This window comes from Narcine bancroftii, chromosome 9 (genome assembly GCF_036971445.1).
Source record: "Narcine bancroftii isolate sNarBan1 chromosome 9, sNarBan1.hap1, whole genome shotgun sequence".
Classification (NCBI taxonomy): Eukaryota; Metazoa; Chordata; class Chondrichthyes; order Torpediniformes; family Narcinidae; genus Narcine; species Narcine bancroftii.
Window position 1 is genome coordinate 22,857,514 of NC_091477.1, and position 16,794 is coordinate 22,874,307.

Sequence of the window (16,794 nt, forward strand, 5' to 3'; positions counted from 1 at the left end):
TCAAAGATGAGTAAAGGTGTTATTCTTTCAGGCCAGTAATTATCACTCTACACACTTGACAGAAATAGATTACGGTATCTGTTTTTGTGAATATATTCACTCAGCGCATGTGTATTTGTTCTTGCCACTGTTCTCCTCTCCATTCATGAAGGCTATTACCTCAGAATCAGAATTTATTGTCATGAACATGTCACGAAATTCACTGTTTTGCGGCAATCTTTCAGTGCAAATATTGCTCTAAATTACATTTCAAAAGTAATTAAATAGTGGAAGAAAATAGGAGAAAGTGAGGTAGTGCCTGTGGTTCATTGTCCATTCAGAAATCTGATGGCAGTGAGGAAGAAGCTGTCCTTGTGCCCTTGGGTGCTCATCTTCAGGCTCCTGTACCTTTTTCTTGATGATAGCAGTGTGAAGAGGGCATGGCCTGGGTGGTGGTGGTCCTTGAGGATAGAGGCTGCTTTCTGAAGACACTGCCTCTTGTAGATGTCCTCGATGGAGTGAAGACTGTTGCCCGTGATGTCGCTGGCTAGAGTTAACAACTCTCTGTAGCCTTTTCCGGTCCAGGGCATTGGCTCCTCCATACCAGACAGTGATGCAACCCAACAGAATGTTCTCCGTGGTACAGCTGTAGAAATTGTTGAGAGTCTTTGGTTTCATACCAAATCTCCTCAAACTCCTCACGAAGAATAGCCGCTGGTGAGCCTAACTTCGTGATTGCATCAACATGGAAGCCACAGGACAGATCCTCAAAAATGTTGACACTCATGAACTTTCCACTGCTGACCCCTTGATTCAAGTGCAAGTCCTGACATCAATTGCCAGCACTAGTGTGTCACTGCTCAACTAAGCTTGTTTTTGCTTAAAAGGCAGACACATCCACTTCCAATGCAATCAGAAGTAGAAATGCTGCCAGCTTTCTCTTCCCTAACCTTGAGGTGGTGAAGCAGGTTGTACTTCAAAAAAAACCTCTGCAGCTAAGATTATCCTACCCATCAGAGAATGACACTCCATCTTGGATCTATCATGTTCTGCATGGCTCAACTCCTCACCAGATGAATTCAACAATAAGGACTACCTTTCAAATAAAAGCAAGGCGATGGATATCAATTTGAAAAGTGTGGAGAGTGAATTCAATAATGGTTGTGAATATTTATAGTTGCATTTTCTTCAGATCACAAATATTTTAATTCAAAGAGGCTGCAAGAACAAATAGGTTATAGAATGTTCATACATAAACCTTTGAAGATGACAGAATGGGTTAAAAAAGCAATTGGGATCATCAGTTCTAAAAATTGAAGCAATGAGTGGAAAACCTATTAGGAACATCAGTTGCTTCAGCTGGAGTAATATTGAGCATAACAGCATAGGACAGAAATTAAGCTTTTGAAGGCAGTGATGAGACACTGCCATAATGTGCAAAGGCTGGAGACACTGGTTGTCCTCAAAGCAGAAACATGGAGGAGATTTGATGGAGGTCTGTTCAACACCATGATGATATTTGATGACTGTTTCTCATGGCTGAGGAGGCAGTACCAAAGGATGTGAATTTCAAGACGAGAATCAACAGAAATTGACCAGGATTGGACATTAAGTTTTTGGCATGTGAAAGCAGAGATAAAGTCAAATAAATTTTTAAAACCAAAAGATGCAAGTTGCAGAGGAGGGAGTGGAAAGTCCAGCCACTGAAGCACAACATCTGATCAAGTGACCTTCTAAAGTTCTGCAATGAGTAAAGATCTCAATGATTAAGAAGCAGTTGATGAAGCGGATGTGTAGACTAGCAGAAGAACATTCACAGGAAGGAGAGGATGTGATGAGTCTATGAATATGAATTATGTCTTAAATTGTTTTTTCAATCTGGTTCAGGAATGAGATGGAAAAAAGTAAAAGAATAGGAAAAAAATGAATCAAAAACACAATAGAGGGATAATAGAAGTTGCATTCCCCTATCAATGAGGGCACAGACATGAAAAAACACCACCTTTCTGTTCTGACATCCTTGCTATAATACCTTTAGTATCTAAAAATCTGTTTGTCTCTGTATTGAATGCACCTGCCTAATGATCCCCCTGGTTAGAGAATTCCATAATCTCTGGGTGAAAAATATTCCTTCTCATCTCTGTCTCAATGGCTGGCTGCATACTTTGAGATTGTAACCATCAAATCTTTCTTGCACTCCCACTCTGACCTCCTTCTGTGCTTGAAAACAGCACTTCATTTTCCGTCCAGGCTTACTACAGTCCTTGGGCTTCAATAACAAATTGAAAACTTTCAGATAAACACACACACTCACACACAATCAGCCCACCCAGTGTGTGTGTGTGTGTGTCCATGTCTATTACTCAATCATAGCTGCAATCCCTGTCAAGTCCCAGAAAAATGTTATACATTTCAATGAGGTGACTAAACACTAAATATTATAGGCCCACTCTTTTTAATTTTTTTCCTTATTCAATAAGCCCACCATCCCAGGAATCAATGTGGTGAACTTTCTCTCACTCCCTCTTTCACAAGTTTAATCTTCCTTTGGTAGGGAAAGCAGACCTCTGTAACATTTCAAAAGAAATCCCAGAATCCTATATAATTGGAACAAAAAGATTCTATTCTTGTACTCAAAGCATCTCATAGGATTGGATCATCTTCCTAAATGCTTGTTGCACCTGCTTGATTTGTTTATAATGACATCTGAATTAAAAAAAAATTTCAATGCCTTGTGACTAAAAATTATTCTGCCTTTCCATTTTTTCCACCAAAGTAGATGACCTCCATTATTTTCACATTATATTCTATCTGTCATGTATATAGTCGTTACATTAACTAATTTGTAATTTCTTGAAACCTCTCTGCAGCCCACACTGCCACCGACTCATTCACAGGTAAACGGGCACACCTGGTTGCAGGGAAAGAAGGAGAGCAGGGAAAGGGAGAGTGGTGGGAAGGGCATAGCACAAAGCAATAGTGACAGTGAGAGGCAGAATGGCAGGGAGGAGGTGACAAATAGGTGGTGACAATTTGAGAAGAATCAAAATCAGAATATATTGTGGTGAACGTCACAAAATTCATTGTTTTGCAGCAGAATTAGAGGTAAAATTATTGCTATAAATTACATTTTTAAAAACAAATAAATTAGTGCAAAAGGAGAGAAAGTGGGGTAGTATCTGTGGTTCATTGTCCATTCAGAAATCTGATGCCAGAGGGGAAGAAGCTGTCCTTGTGTCATAGGTTAACCATTTCAGGCTCCTGCACTTCCTTCCTGATGGTAGCATTGTGAAGAGGGCATGGCCTGCATGGTGAGGGTCCTTGAGGATCGAGGCTGCTTTCTTAAGACACCGCCTCACATAGATGTCTTCGATGGAGTGAAGACTGATGCCCATCATGGCACTGGCCGAGGTCACAACTCTCTGTACTCTTTTTACGTCCAGTACATTGGCACCTCCAAACCAGACAGTGATGTAACCAGACAGAATACTCACCACAAGTCATGTGTAGAAATTTTAGTGACATACCAAATCTCCTCAAACTCTTCATGAAGTATCGTTGCTGGTAATCCTTCTTCATGATTGCTTCAACATGGAGGCCTCAGGGCAGATTTTCAGAGATGTTGACACCCAGGAAGTTCTTAACCCTTTTCATTGCTGACCCCCGATGAGGACTAATTCATGTTCTCCTGATATCCCCCTCCTGATGTCTACAATCACTCCTACGTATGTCAGAGAGAAAGAGAATGAAGGAGTGGGAATGCAGAGGAGGAGATGTGGGATGAATGATACAGGAAAAAAACTGAGGGGAAGAGAGAAGAGAGTTGTTGGTTAAACAGGGACAAGAAGAAAGAGGAGATTGGAGCTAAGGATGAGACTGTGAAGAATGTGCATGTTTTGGTCAGCCAGTGCCATCAGATTTCTGAATGGACAATGAACCACAGGCACTTCCTCTCTGATGGGTCGGATAATCTTAGCTGCAGAGGTTTTTTTTTGAAGTACAACCTGCTTCACCACCTCAAGGTTAGGGAAGAGAAAGCTGGCAGCATTTCTACCTCTGATTGCATTGGAAGTGGATGTGTCTGCCTTTTAAGCAAAAACAAGCTTAGTTGAGCAGCGACACACTAGTGCTGGCAATTGATGTCAGGACTTGCACTTGAATCAAGGGGTCAGCAGTGGAAAGTTCATGAGTGTCAACATTTCTGAGGATCTGTCCTGTGGCTTCCATGTTGATGCATTCACGAAGTTAGGCTCACCAGAGGCTATCCTTCATGAGGAGTTTGAGGAGATTTGGTATGAAACCAAAGACTCTCAACAATTTCTACAGCTGTACCACGGAGAACATTCTGTTGGGTTGCATCACTGTCTGGTATGGAGGAGCCAATGCCCTGGACTGGAAAAGGCTACAGAGAGTTGTTAACTCAGCCAGCGACATCACAGGCAACAGTCTTCACTCCATCGAGGACATCTACAAGAGGCAGTGTCTTCAGAAAGCAGCCTCTATCCTCAAGGACCGCCACCACCCAGGCCATGCCCTCTTCACACTGCTATCATCAAGAAAAAGGTACAGGAGCCTGAAGATGAGCACCCAAGGGCACAAGGACAGCTTCTTCCTCACTGCCATCAGATTTCTGAATGGACAATGAACCACAGGCACTACCTCACTTTCTCCTATTTTCTTCCACTATTTAATTACTTTTGAAATGTAATTTAGAGCAATATTTGCACTGAATGATTGCCGCAAAACAGTGAATTTCGTGACATGTTCATGACAATAAATTCTGATTCTGAGGTAATAGCCTTCATGAATGGAGAGGAGAACAGTGGCAAGAACAAATACACATTTGACTTAAGCTTATTCCAAATAAGGTGCAAACACTATTTTTTCCCATTACATATCACATTAGTTACAGAGCAATTAACATATTGTGTTGATGGTCTCATTGCTAATCAGTTACGTTAGGAACACAGAACCCACTGAAACACCTGTTTAAGGGGTTTGGCAGACATGGAAGTGCAGTTGATTCAGTCTTTCCATCTTTTCTTTTTATATTCTGTTGGGAATTTCCTGGCTGCTGGATATCTGTGGAAGCAAAATTCAATTTTCACACTCGCTTGCAAAACAAGTCATAGGAGTCTGTGAAATCTTGGGGGTGGGGGTGGGGGAGGGGAAAGGGGTGATGTGGTCTAAGTGGATGCGAGTCCACAGCCAGATCAATTGACCTCATTGATTGGTGGAGCAAACTCGACAGGCCAGATGGCCTACACTTGTTCCTGTTTTATTCTGTTCTTGTATAATCATAGCAAACTAAATCCCACTCATTCTGGAATCTCCAATTTCATATGAATCTCTTATACTTCAATGTATTAAAAATGATAAAAGGCTGGAGGTGGAAAGGGATAAAGGACAAAAGGCAAAATGCCAAATTCAGGTACACATCAGCAGCCTCATTTTCCCATTTCTTTCTCTCTACAATCTTTGAATAATTGCACAAGGTTCTTGTTGAATAAGTATTCAATAATTTAATCATGAACCCGGTCAGAAGCATAAAATAATTCTCACATCCTGCACTGATTCTGGATCTGAGTAACAAAACCCTCACATTAAGCCAGGATTCCCAACAGAAGTGGGCTATAAATATCATCTTATGGGAGTGTAAACTGACAAATGTGTCACTACATTATGGACTTCCACATGTCCCTAAGTTCGACAGCACAGAAACAGGCCATTCAGTTCAATTTGTCCATGCAGACAAAGTTGGTTATCTAAGCTAGTTCCATATGCCTATATTCAACCCATATCCCACTAACCCAATCCTATCCATGTACCATGTATCTCACAAGATCAAAAGATATTAGAGCAGAGGTAGGCCCATCAGGTCTGCTTTGCCATTTAATTGTCATTACTCAGTCCCACTCCCTGGCCTTCTCCCCTTTACCCTCAAAGCCCAGACTAATCAAATATTTGTCAATTTATCTCTTAAATACATCCAACAACCTCACTTCCACTGCCACCTGTGGCAATAGGTTCCACAGACTCAACCCTCTGGCTGAAGAAATTTCTCCATATTTCTGTTTTAAATTGATGCCATTTCATCCTGAAATTGTGGCCTCTTGTTCTAGACTCCCCGACCATGGGAAGCAGCTTCTACTCTGTGCTGGCCTTTCAGCATTTTAAATGTCTCTATGACGTTCCAACGAGTACAGTCCAAGAGCTGGCAAATGTTCCTCATACGTCAATCCTTTCATTCCTGGTATCATTCTAGTATATCTTCTCTGAACTCTCTCCAATGCTAGTACATCCTTTCTCAAATAAGGTGCCCAAAACTGTACACAGTGTTCCTATAGAGTCTCATCATTACATCCCCACTCTCTTATGCTGTTCCTCTAGAAATGAATGATGACATTGCATTCGCTTTCTTCTCTGCTGACTCAAACCTGGAGGATAACCTTTAGGGTATCCGGCATGAGGATTCCCAAGTCCCTTTGAATTTTAAAATTTTTCCCCCATCTAAATAATAGTCTTCCTGTCTATTTCTTGTACCAATGTGTATGACTGTACATTTCACTACATTGTATTTCATTTGCCTTCTCTTTGTCCATTCTCCTAATCTATCCAAGCCTTTCTGTGTCCTGAGCACCACCAGCTCTACCACCCATTTTGGCATCATCTGAAAATTTAGCCACAAAGCTCGCTATTTCATAATCCAAATCATTTATATACAGCGTAAAAAGAAGAGGCTCCAACACTGATCCCTGCGGAACACCACCAATTCGAACAGGATCCCTTTATTCCCACTCTCTGTTTCTTGCCTATTAACCAATTCTCTACCCATGCTAATATCCTTCTAGTAATTCCATGAGCTCTCATCTTGTTAAGCAGCCTCATATGTGGCACCTTGTCAAAGGCCTTTTGAAAGTCCAAGTACACAACATTCATTGCTTCTTCCCTGTCTTTGCTGTTTGTTATCTCCTCAAAAAATTGTAGTAGGTTTGTCAGTCATGATTTTCCTTTAAGGAAACCTTGCTGGCTTGGACCTATCTTGTGACATTCCTCTAGGTATTCGTAACCGCAACTTTGACAATTGGTTCCTACATCTTCTCAACCACTGACATCAGACTAATAGATCTAGTTTCCTTTCTGCTGCCTCTTTCCCTTCTTAAACAGTGGAATAACTTTCATGATTCTCTAGTCCTCTGGAAGCATGCCAGAATCCATTGATTCCTGGAAGATCATTACCAATGCCTCCACCATCTCTGTAGCAACCTACTTCAGAAGGGTACATTCCATCTGGTTCGGGAAATCATTTACCCTTAGACCATTTAGCTTCCCAAGTACCTTCTCTCTTGTGATGTTGACTTTCAAGAGACCCTTGAAAGTCTACTAAGCTACTACTGTGAAGACTGATCAAAAATATTCATTCAGTTCCTCTGCCATCTCCTTGCCTCCCATTACAATCTCTCTAGCATCATTTTCAAATGGTCCTATGTCTACTCTTACCTCTCTTTTTCTCTTCATAAACTTAAAAAATATTTTTCGACTAACCTCTTTCACAATTTCTCTTTTCCGTCCTAATTACCTTCTTAGTTGCTTTCTCTAATATTTAAAGTTTCCCAGTCCAATATCTTCCCACTAATTTTTGCTTCTTTTCTTTTTAAAATATCTTTATCGATTTTAATAAAGAACCTATACAAACAAAAAGGGAACAATTCAATAAGATAGAATGGACAGTTACATAAACTAAATAAGATATTCTATATATCACAAACATACATAAATTGTAAATCATATCCATAATTCATATTCTAAATAGTATATACCTTCTTAGAAAAAGAACTCTAAATGTAAAAAAATTGAATTAAACACAGGAATGATGATAATAATTTACACAATTTATATAAGCTTAAATATACCCCTCTATTAGAAAAAATAGAAAAAAAGATCTACAGAAATGGAAAGATCTGCTGATTATATTAGCGGGAAAAGTAAGATGTATAAAAATGAAGGTAATGCCAAGACTACAGTGTCTTTTTCAATCATTGCCTATTGTACTAACTAAAAAATTATTTAAATGATTACATAATTGTATAAGACAATTCCTATGGAATAACAAAGTACTGAGAATTGTGCTGGAAAAATTAACATAGAACTATAAATTGGAAGGACTAAGACTTTCCCATTTTAAGAAGTATTATCTATCAACACAAGCAAGATTTCTATCATCTTCCTTTGAAGAACAATTCCCCTCCCCCCCTCATGGATTCAATTGGGACTGAATTCAATAAAAGAGGAGACAATGAAGGATGTTATTTATAAGAGGAATGTTAAGTTAATAACAAAAATAATTGATAATCCTATATTATTACATATGATTAGAATATAGCAAGAAATAATGAATGTATCAGGAAAAAAAGCAGGTACTCACTGAGGACACCTCTATGTAAAAATGTACTACTGTCTATGAATCTGGGTAACAACATTTTGAATTCTTGGTACGACAAAGGAATAAGATATATTGATGATTGTTACATGGAAGGATCTCTTATGTCGTTTGAACAATTAAGATAGGAACCAAACTTGGCAAAGTCGCAATATAGAGAAGAGGTGGAAAATCTCGTGATATGGTATGAGAATAACAATCTGAGTCTCAATGTGGACAAGACGAAGAAGATAATTGGTAATTTCAGGAGGTCTAGGAATGACCTTCATCCACTACACATCAACAGTTGTGGATGAGTGGAGAGCACCAAATTCCTTGGAGTACACTCAACTACTGACTTATCGTGGACACAACATCTCCTCCCTTGTTAGGAAGGCTCAACAGTGACTGCACTTCCCGAGAAGACTGAAGTGAGTAAGGTTACCACCCACCATCATGTCAGTCTTCTACAGGAGCTCTATTGAGAGCATCCTGGCCGGCTGCATAGCAATGTGGTATGGTTACAGGAGAGAAATGGATTAGAGGTCAATGCACAGTACCATAAGAATGGCAGAGAGGATATATGGAGTCTACCCCCCCCCACCCCCACCACCCACCCCATCAGCATGACCTACCAGGATTGTTGTCTGAAGAGGGCATGCAAAATCATTGATGACCCCTTCCACCCTGCACGCAGCATCTTTCAGCTGCTCCCATTGGGAAAGAGATACAGGAGTATGAGAACCAGAACCACCAGGCTAAGGAGTAGCTTCTTCCCATGGGCAGTGAAAATGCTAAGCCTGCTCACATTAACCATCCAAGACTCTTGTGTTCATGAATGAATTTTTATTTGCTTGAATATATGAATTAATGTTTGTATTGTCTATACATGTGTTATGTCTGGTTGTGTGTTTTACACAGAGGACAGGAGAACATGGTTTCATTGGGTTGTACTTGTGCAATTAGATGGCAATAAAATTGAATCAGGACCTATTGTCATGAACAAGTCATGAAATTCGATGTTTTGCGGCAGCATCACAGTGTAAACATTCATATTATAATCATCTTACAACATTACTATATAAATGAAAATAGTCGTGCACGAAAAGTAAGGCAGTGTCTTTGGTTCATTGATTATTCAGGAATCTGATGGCAGCGGGGAAGAAACTGTCCTTGTGCTCATCTTTAGGCTTCTGTAATTTTTTCCCAATGGGTTGCAGAGTGAAGAGGGCCTGGCCTAGGTGGTGATGGTCTTTGACAATAGAGGTTGCTCTTTTAAAAACACCACCTCATGTAGATGTCCTCGATAGAATTGTCTGGTGCCTGTGATGTCGCAGACTGAGTTACAACCCTCTGGAGTTTATTCTTGTCCTGACAGTTGGCCCCTGCATACCAGACAGTGACGCAACCAGCAAGAATGTTCTCCATGGTACACCTGTAGAAGTTTATGAGAGTTTTCGGTGAAGTACCTAATCTTCTCAAATTCCTCACAAACTATAGCCACTGGTGAGCCTTCTTTGTAATTGCATCAATGTGGAGGCCCCAGGACAGATCCATTGAGATGTTGAGATCCATGAATTTTAAGTTTTTGACCCTCTCCACTACTGAGCCCTCGATGAGGACTGTGTCATGTTCTCCTGACTTCCTCCTGAAGTCCACAATCATTAAACCATTCAACAAACGGATCCATCTTCCTCCTGTGTGCTTCCTCATTGCTGTTTGATTCTGCTGACAACTGTGGGGTCTTCGGCAAACTTGTAGACAGGATTGGAATTGTGCCTGGCCATACAATCATGAGTGTATAATGAGTAGAACAGTGGGCTAAGCTTACATCCTTGGGGTGCGTCTGTGTTGATAATCAGTGAGGAGACGTTGTTTCCAATTTGTACTGACTGTGGTCCTTTAATGAGGAAGTCAAGGATCCAGTTGCACAGGGGGGTACAGAGGCCTAGAGTTTGTAGCTTCTTGACAGCACTGAGGGAATAATGGTATTGAAGGTCAATGAAGAGCAGCTGTGTGTATGAATTGCTGTTTTCTAGGTGATCCAGAACTGAGTGGAGAGCCAGCGATATTGCACCTGCTATGTACTTGACTTGATTTGACTTATGATTACTAAGGTTGCAAACTCTGAAATTCCCTCCCTGAAATGTTCCGTATCCATGTCTTTATTTCTTCATCTAAGATGTTCTTTAAAACTTACCTGCCTGAACAAGCTTTTGGCCATCTGCCCTAAGATCTTCTGACATTATTCAGTGTCAGATTTTAAATGATATTCCTTCCATGAAGTACTTTGGAATATCTCATCCATTAATGGCATTAAATAAATGGAAGTTTGGCCTTTTGTGTTTCTGTTTTTAAAATTCAGATTGCATTCTGTGCAAACAAAAAAGCAAATTCTGTAAGCAAGCTGTTTTATTATATTTCCAAATCATGTTTGGAGTGAAATGTTCTTAATTTAGTTTTTGCATATTAACAATCAGAGATTTGGGATATTGGGTAACATATGTTTGCACCTGCAGGTTGAATTCTTCATACATGATTGAACATAAGTAAATAGAAACATTGCCAATCAATTTCTTAGGCTTTTAGTTCTGCATGAAATGTTGCAAAGGTTGCTTGAGATTTATTGGCTTGTACAAAGTGTGAGAATAGTTTTCGATATGGCTGCCAGTGCCTCCTTGCTAAATTATTGGAGCCTTTTGATCTACCTTATACTGGTCCATACAAGGATCAACATCTTAAGGAACTGGCATTTCTAGCACAGCAATTGTTGGTGAGAGAAAGAGAGACAATAATGTGGCAGGGAGGTACTGAAGGAAAAGTAATTACTTAAGATTTTTTTGTATATTAATTTAAACAAGTCAACAGTGAAAGAAAAAGAGCAGAAAGGTAAAGAAAGATAATAAAGAAAATTACTTGAGAAATTTATTTACAAAGTATAGATTTGGCTATAACAAGTAAGAATTTGGGGCATATATACATTGCATTTATGTGTTTCATCATTATTATTCATTTTATTGTCTGTAAAAGATTGAAGGATTATGGTTAAAGGTAGTAAATTTATACTTCATTTTTGTATTGTGACCTGTAAATAAAAGGGGATTAACCTGCCTGAATTAAGATCATGAATACTAGAGCCATAGAACATTACAGCACAGAAACAGACACCTTTGGCCCTTCTAGTCTGTGCCAAACCATTTTTCTGCAATAGTTCCACTGATCTGCACCCAGTCCATAGCTCTACATGCCTCTCCCATCCATATTCTTCTTAAATGTTAAAATTGAGCCTGCACTCTTTCACCAGTTCAACTGGCAGCTTATTCCATATTCCCACCACTCTCTGTATGAAGAAAGTTCCCCATTATGTTCCCCCTAAACTTTTTCCCTTTCACCCTTAACCTATGGCCTCTGGTTTTTTTTCTCACCGACCCTCAGTGGAAAAAGCCTATAAACATTTACTCTGTCTTTCCCTTTCATAATTTTAAATATTTCTATCAAATCTCCCCTTATTCTTGTAGGCTCCAGGAAATAAAGTCCTAACCTGTTTAACCTCTCCCTCTAACGTGGTTCCTGAAATCTGGGCAACATCCTAGTAAAAGTATGTTTAATTTGAGCTCTTATTACATCAGAACATCACATTTTCCAATGTTTCTTTCTGAATTTCATTTGATACTTGTTGTACATTAGTTAGGGTCCATTATTAATAGAATCATTTGAAGCTCTCCCAGTAGGCTCTACTCAGCACTGTTAACACTGTTGAGTAAATCATCCTTTTAAGGCCTGAATTATAGGCAGGTGACAGATAAATTTGGCTTCAACAACACTGAAGAAGCTCAACACCATCCAGCACACAAGAGCCAATTTGATAAGCACCCTGTCTACAACAATTCACTCACACCACCACTGACTCCTAATCAAAATTGTTTGTACCATCTACAGGGTGCACTGCATCAACTCCTTAGATGGCACCTCACAATGCCACAACCTGTGGAAGCATAAGGACAGCAAAAGCATGGGAACACTATTACATGAAAATTGCCCTCCAGGCCACACACTATCTTAACTTGGAAATATACGATTATTCCCTCACCATCACTGGGTCACACACACTTTCTTACAGCATTGCAGGTTTACCCACACCTCAAGGACTGCAGCAGTTCAAGAAGGCAGCTTTCCACCCCCAATTTGGAGTGGGAAATTAAATTCTGGCTCAGTTTGCAAAGCCCACATCACTTGAATGAATTCAAAAGACCCACTTGATTGGCACTCCCTTCACCAACTCAACCAGTGCCACAATATGGTTGCAGTGTCTGTTGTTCACAGGAAGTACAGCTTCAATTGACTAAGGTTTCTTCCTTAGCATTCCTCAAACTGCAATAGTTCCCTCTCTGAAGGTCGACTGTAGATCCATGGACGACAATGGGCACCAAATTCTCTCCGAACGGCAGATCATGCTAGATTTGGACGAATATTTTTCTTTCTACCTGATAGCTGTGACAAAAAACTGCAACTCCCTGCTTAAAGCATGGTGGGGATGCCTTCACCAACATGCTACAATTCATCAATGCTCACTATCTTTGAAAGCATAAATAGGGACGGAGCAATAAATTCATATCTTCCATGATTTAATACAATAAAATTAATTTGTGATACAATAAGCATGTTTATGTGAATTAGAAGTCAAAAAATTGTTTCAAAATGGAGGAGAAACGGGAAATAAATATTTTTGAGAATTGGAAGACATCCTGTTGTCATTACCAAAAAATAAAAGATCAAAGCTCACACTTTTCATCGTTAATTACTCGACTCATGCTACTCTTGCATTTTCTGTGTTAAGTATATAATTTGTTCATTTTTAATCTCCTTCCATAGATATTTTAAACAATATTCTCAATAACTGAGTAGATGTGATAAGATTTACTTTCACCTCGTTCTTTCCTGTCTCACAGCCGTCCAATCACCAGAATCGAAATTCCTAGAAGAAAATGGATTAATTTGTTGTAAGATTCAACACCTTTGCATCTTTCATCTTACACATGACTTGTCCGTCAAACCTTTCCATTGTCAAAATGTAAAGAATGGGGAATTGTGGATGCCCAAAATGATCAGTAGACATTTATGGAACAAATGCATTTGCATTCTGACACCTGTCCTGTCATCGAGGTCTTTAGCTACTTTGGCTGCTGCATTAACACACCTTCAGGTAAACCTGCCAATTGATTACCAAGGGTGTATCTTTGCAGTCCATTGTTTGGCAGCACCAATTTGCTCTTTAAAAAGAGCAATTAAGCTGAGGATATTGCTCAACATCTAATCAAACAATAAAGAGAGAGAACTAATTTTGTATGAAATATCCCATTGCGAGAAATATTTCATTAGATGCAGAGTCATATTTGAAACAGATTAAAAATACAGAATTTCCAATATTTTAAATTTACTACAGGTGTTATTGACAGGCACCTTTGGGAAATTTTCCATTCCTATCCTGGAGTTATGTTGCTTGTTGAACTTTCCATTGAGATGATGAGTTTTATATTGGATCCAATCATAGTCCTTGAACAATTGGCTTTTAATGTCAAGAGAAGGAAGATTCACACTTTGAAATATGTTAAATTTCCATGTCCACTGACAATAGTCATGAGTTGAGAGCAATCTAGTCTCCTTGATAGAAGATATTTTGCTCTATCTTTTATTGCAATGGGATTGGAGTTTAAGCTGGGGAGGTTTTGTGCAGTTGTACAAGGTGTTGGTGAGTTCAGCCTGGAATGATGCAGATCGGCTTGACCCCATTTTCCTAAAAAGGATATATTAGTGTTGGAGGCTGTCCAAAAGAGATTATTCAGGCTAATTCCTGGGATGAGAGGGTTGTTTTGTCCAGGGAGTCTAGTTAGTTTGGACTAGAGGCAAAATTTATTCAAACGTACAGAGTCAATGTTGAGATGTTTTCACCAACCAGAGGACATGGCTACAAAATAGGGGGGCGGGTCCCGTCATTTAAAACTTCTACATAGAAAATTCTTCCCTCAAATGCCAGTTAATCTCTGGAATTCTGTGCCTTCTGATCATTGGAAATATTTGACGTGGATATTGATGGATATTTGTAAGATTGAAAAACTGTGGGCCACGGTCATTGGCAGGGAAGTGGAGTTGATGAGAGTATAGATTAATATTATCATATTGAAGAGGCCTCCTGATCCTATTTGCAGGTCTTCTCGCGTAAAGGCCACCCAACCCCCAACTCCGCGCTACATTTAAGAAGTTCCCAGAAGATCCAACCTACGACAAAGAAACATGGCTGAAGCTGTTCCCTATCTTAAATAAAGACCAAACGCTTGAAACTACCTTTTAAAAATGATGTCAAGCCATCTGGTGTACCATGCACCGGAGAAGCGCACTGGAGGCAGACCCCTCGTCCTCTCTCGTCCTGGCGGCACAGGCTGACACCGGAGAAGCGCAAGTCTCACGGGAGCCGAAAAGCGAATGGGAGGTATTAAATTCTAAGATACTTTCCATAATCCGAATGATTTTGTAACCTGCAGTAGAAGGAGTGTGCACACAGACGAATGATGATGTATTATTTAAGACCAGAATTTTACCGACGTTATTTGAGGATGGAATATGTTTTGAGAAAGCTTGGCTTACTAATTGCTAAAGCATTACTAATATTTGCACGCTGCAGTTTGTGGCGGGTGGGTTAGTTTGATGTTACGTTGCGTCTTTAATTATATGCAGATTGACTATATCAGTAAAGCCAATTTACCAATCTGTGTCCAGGTTCAGAAGCACGTATCAAACAAGATGTGTGAGAGTATTGCAGGACTCAATAATATTGTGCCCTTGATGTGTTTACAACTTGAGCTCCAGATACACCGGTAATTGATTTACTTCAATCAGTTGCAACATCGTTCGCTTTCATCTTTATTGCTACTCCATCTTTCTTCCTGGTCTCAGTTAATTGTGCAGGTTTATCAGCCATAATTATTTTCTTTTTATGTTCCGAACGTTATGATTCATTGGAAGTGCTGCGGCGGCTGTGTTAAAAATAGTCATTATTTAATCCATTAATTTTAAAGTTCCATGAATTAAAAATGATAGTATTCGAGCTGAAAGGTTGCAGTCTTGTGGTTCCATTTCCACGCGGTGTTACTGACTGCTTCACACTGGAAAGTACTTCGTGATCATAAATAATTAAGCAGGTTATTTTATTATGTTTTGGGAACGTTTTAACGACGCTTCACTTCTCGAATGATGATACAATGGGGTCCCACAACAAAGATGAAAATTAACATGGTAACTGCCCCACTCCTCGAGAAGATAATGTAATGCTAGCATTTTTAAATTCCATTATTTCAAGTGGAATTTGTAGTTTAACCCGCCCCGCCTTCAGCCACAGAAAGACACCTGCAAACTTCCCGAATTCAAAGGTGGTATTGATTCAGAACTAAAGTAGTTTGAAAACAGTAATCTGCTTTTTTTAATTTCACGACCTCGACCGTTTGGTGCAGTTACTTTTGCCAGATTTGATCTCTGTGAAATGCCTTGGGGCCATTGGCTTCGTTAACGTCACTATATAAATTTAAGTTTCTGTCACGCTTCGGGTTCGATTGCGACATTATATACCAAAGTCATTGGACAGAAAGCCAGTTTTAACTAGAATATTTAGCATCATGCGAATAGTATTTTTTTTTATAATTTGAAAGACTAAAATAATATCCTCACCATTTAGAACTGTGGACATAATGAACGATGCTAATAATATCCACCCGACTCAGTCGCCCCATCACCCGCCAACAAGAAATATTAGCAGCCAGGATCAGCCCATTCAAGGTGAAGCAGAACAACCCAAAAAAAAGTTTCCCTGCTCGAGGAATCGCCGGGTGATCTTAAAACAACTCCGGTTGATCCGTTAGTGCCGATTTCTATCCTTAAGCGATTGCACCAAGTCAACGTGCAAATATGAACTAGTTCCAGCTTTAATGGTGCCATTAAATCGATTGTGGATCGTTTGATGACCTCAGTTTATTATAGTTATTTTGCGGTAGATTTAATACTACATTATTTCGACAGGTGCAGAGGCAACTTTTGAATTCAATGCAAATGGTACAACATATTTTGCGAATTCAACTTAAAGTGATCATTTTCAATTTTTATCAAAACTTACGACCTTTACTAATAGGAATCAAATGGGCTCTGATATTTAAAAACGGTCCCAGTTCCGCGGTTTAATTCGTCTCATCGTCTATTTCTGGTCGATCGAAGAGGAAAAATATGATCCAATACTTCCGTGCACAAACGAATTGGAAAAATTGCGAACGCACATGTTAAACTCCAGCCCGAGACGTATCCCAGTCAGAGCTTAATAGAATGATATGACTGGAGTACAGCAAAGATTAAAA

At 39.5% G+C, this 16,794-nt stretch overlaps 1 protein-coding gene across 3 annotated transcripts in view; it reads left to right on the forward strand.

The window, feature by feature from the left end:
- The window catches only part of LOC138743300 (pterin-4-alpha-carbinolamine dehydratase 2-like), a 95,592-nt gene extending 80,134 nt beyond the window's left edge, over nt 1-15,458 (forward strand). Inside the window, exons 8-9 of one of the 3 annotated variants that reach the window (XR_011344796.1) lie at nt 14,605-14,885; nt 15,173-15,456. Coding sequence is in view for 2 of the 3 variants with exons in the window: in XM_069898413.1 (XP_069754514.1) it covers nt 13,348-13,402 (55 nt within the window). In the remaining variant the exon portion in view is untranslated. Of the gene's footprint in view, nt 1-13,347; nt 13,454-14,604 lie in introns of those variants that run through there. The other 2 variants (XM_069898413.1, XM_069898414.1) reach the window with 2 other exon arrangements.
- Nucleotides 15,459-16,794: the final 1,336 nt, after the last annotated feature.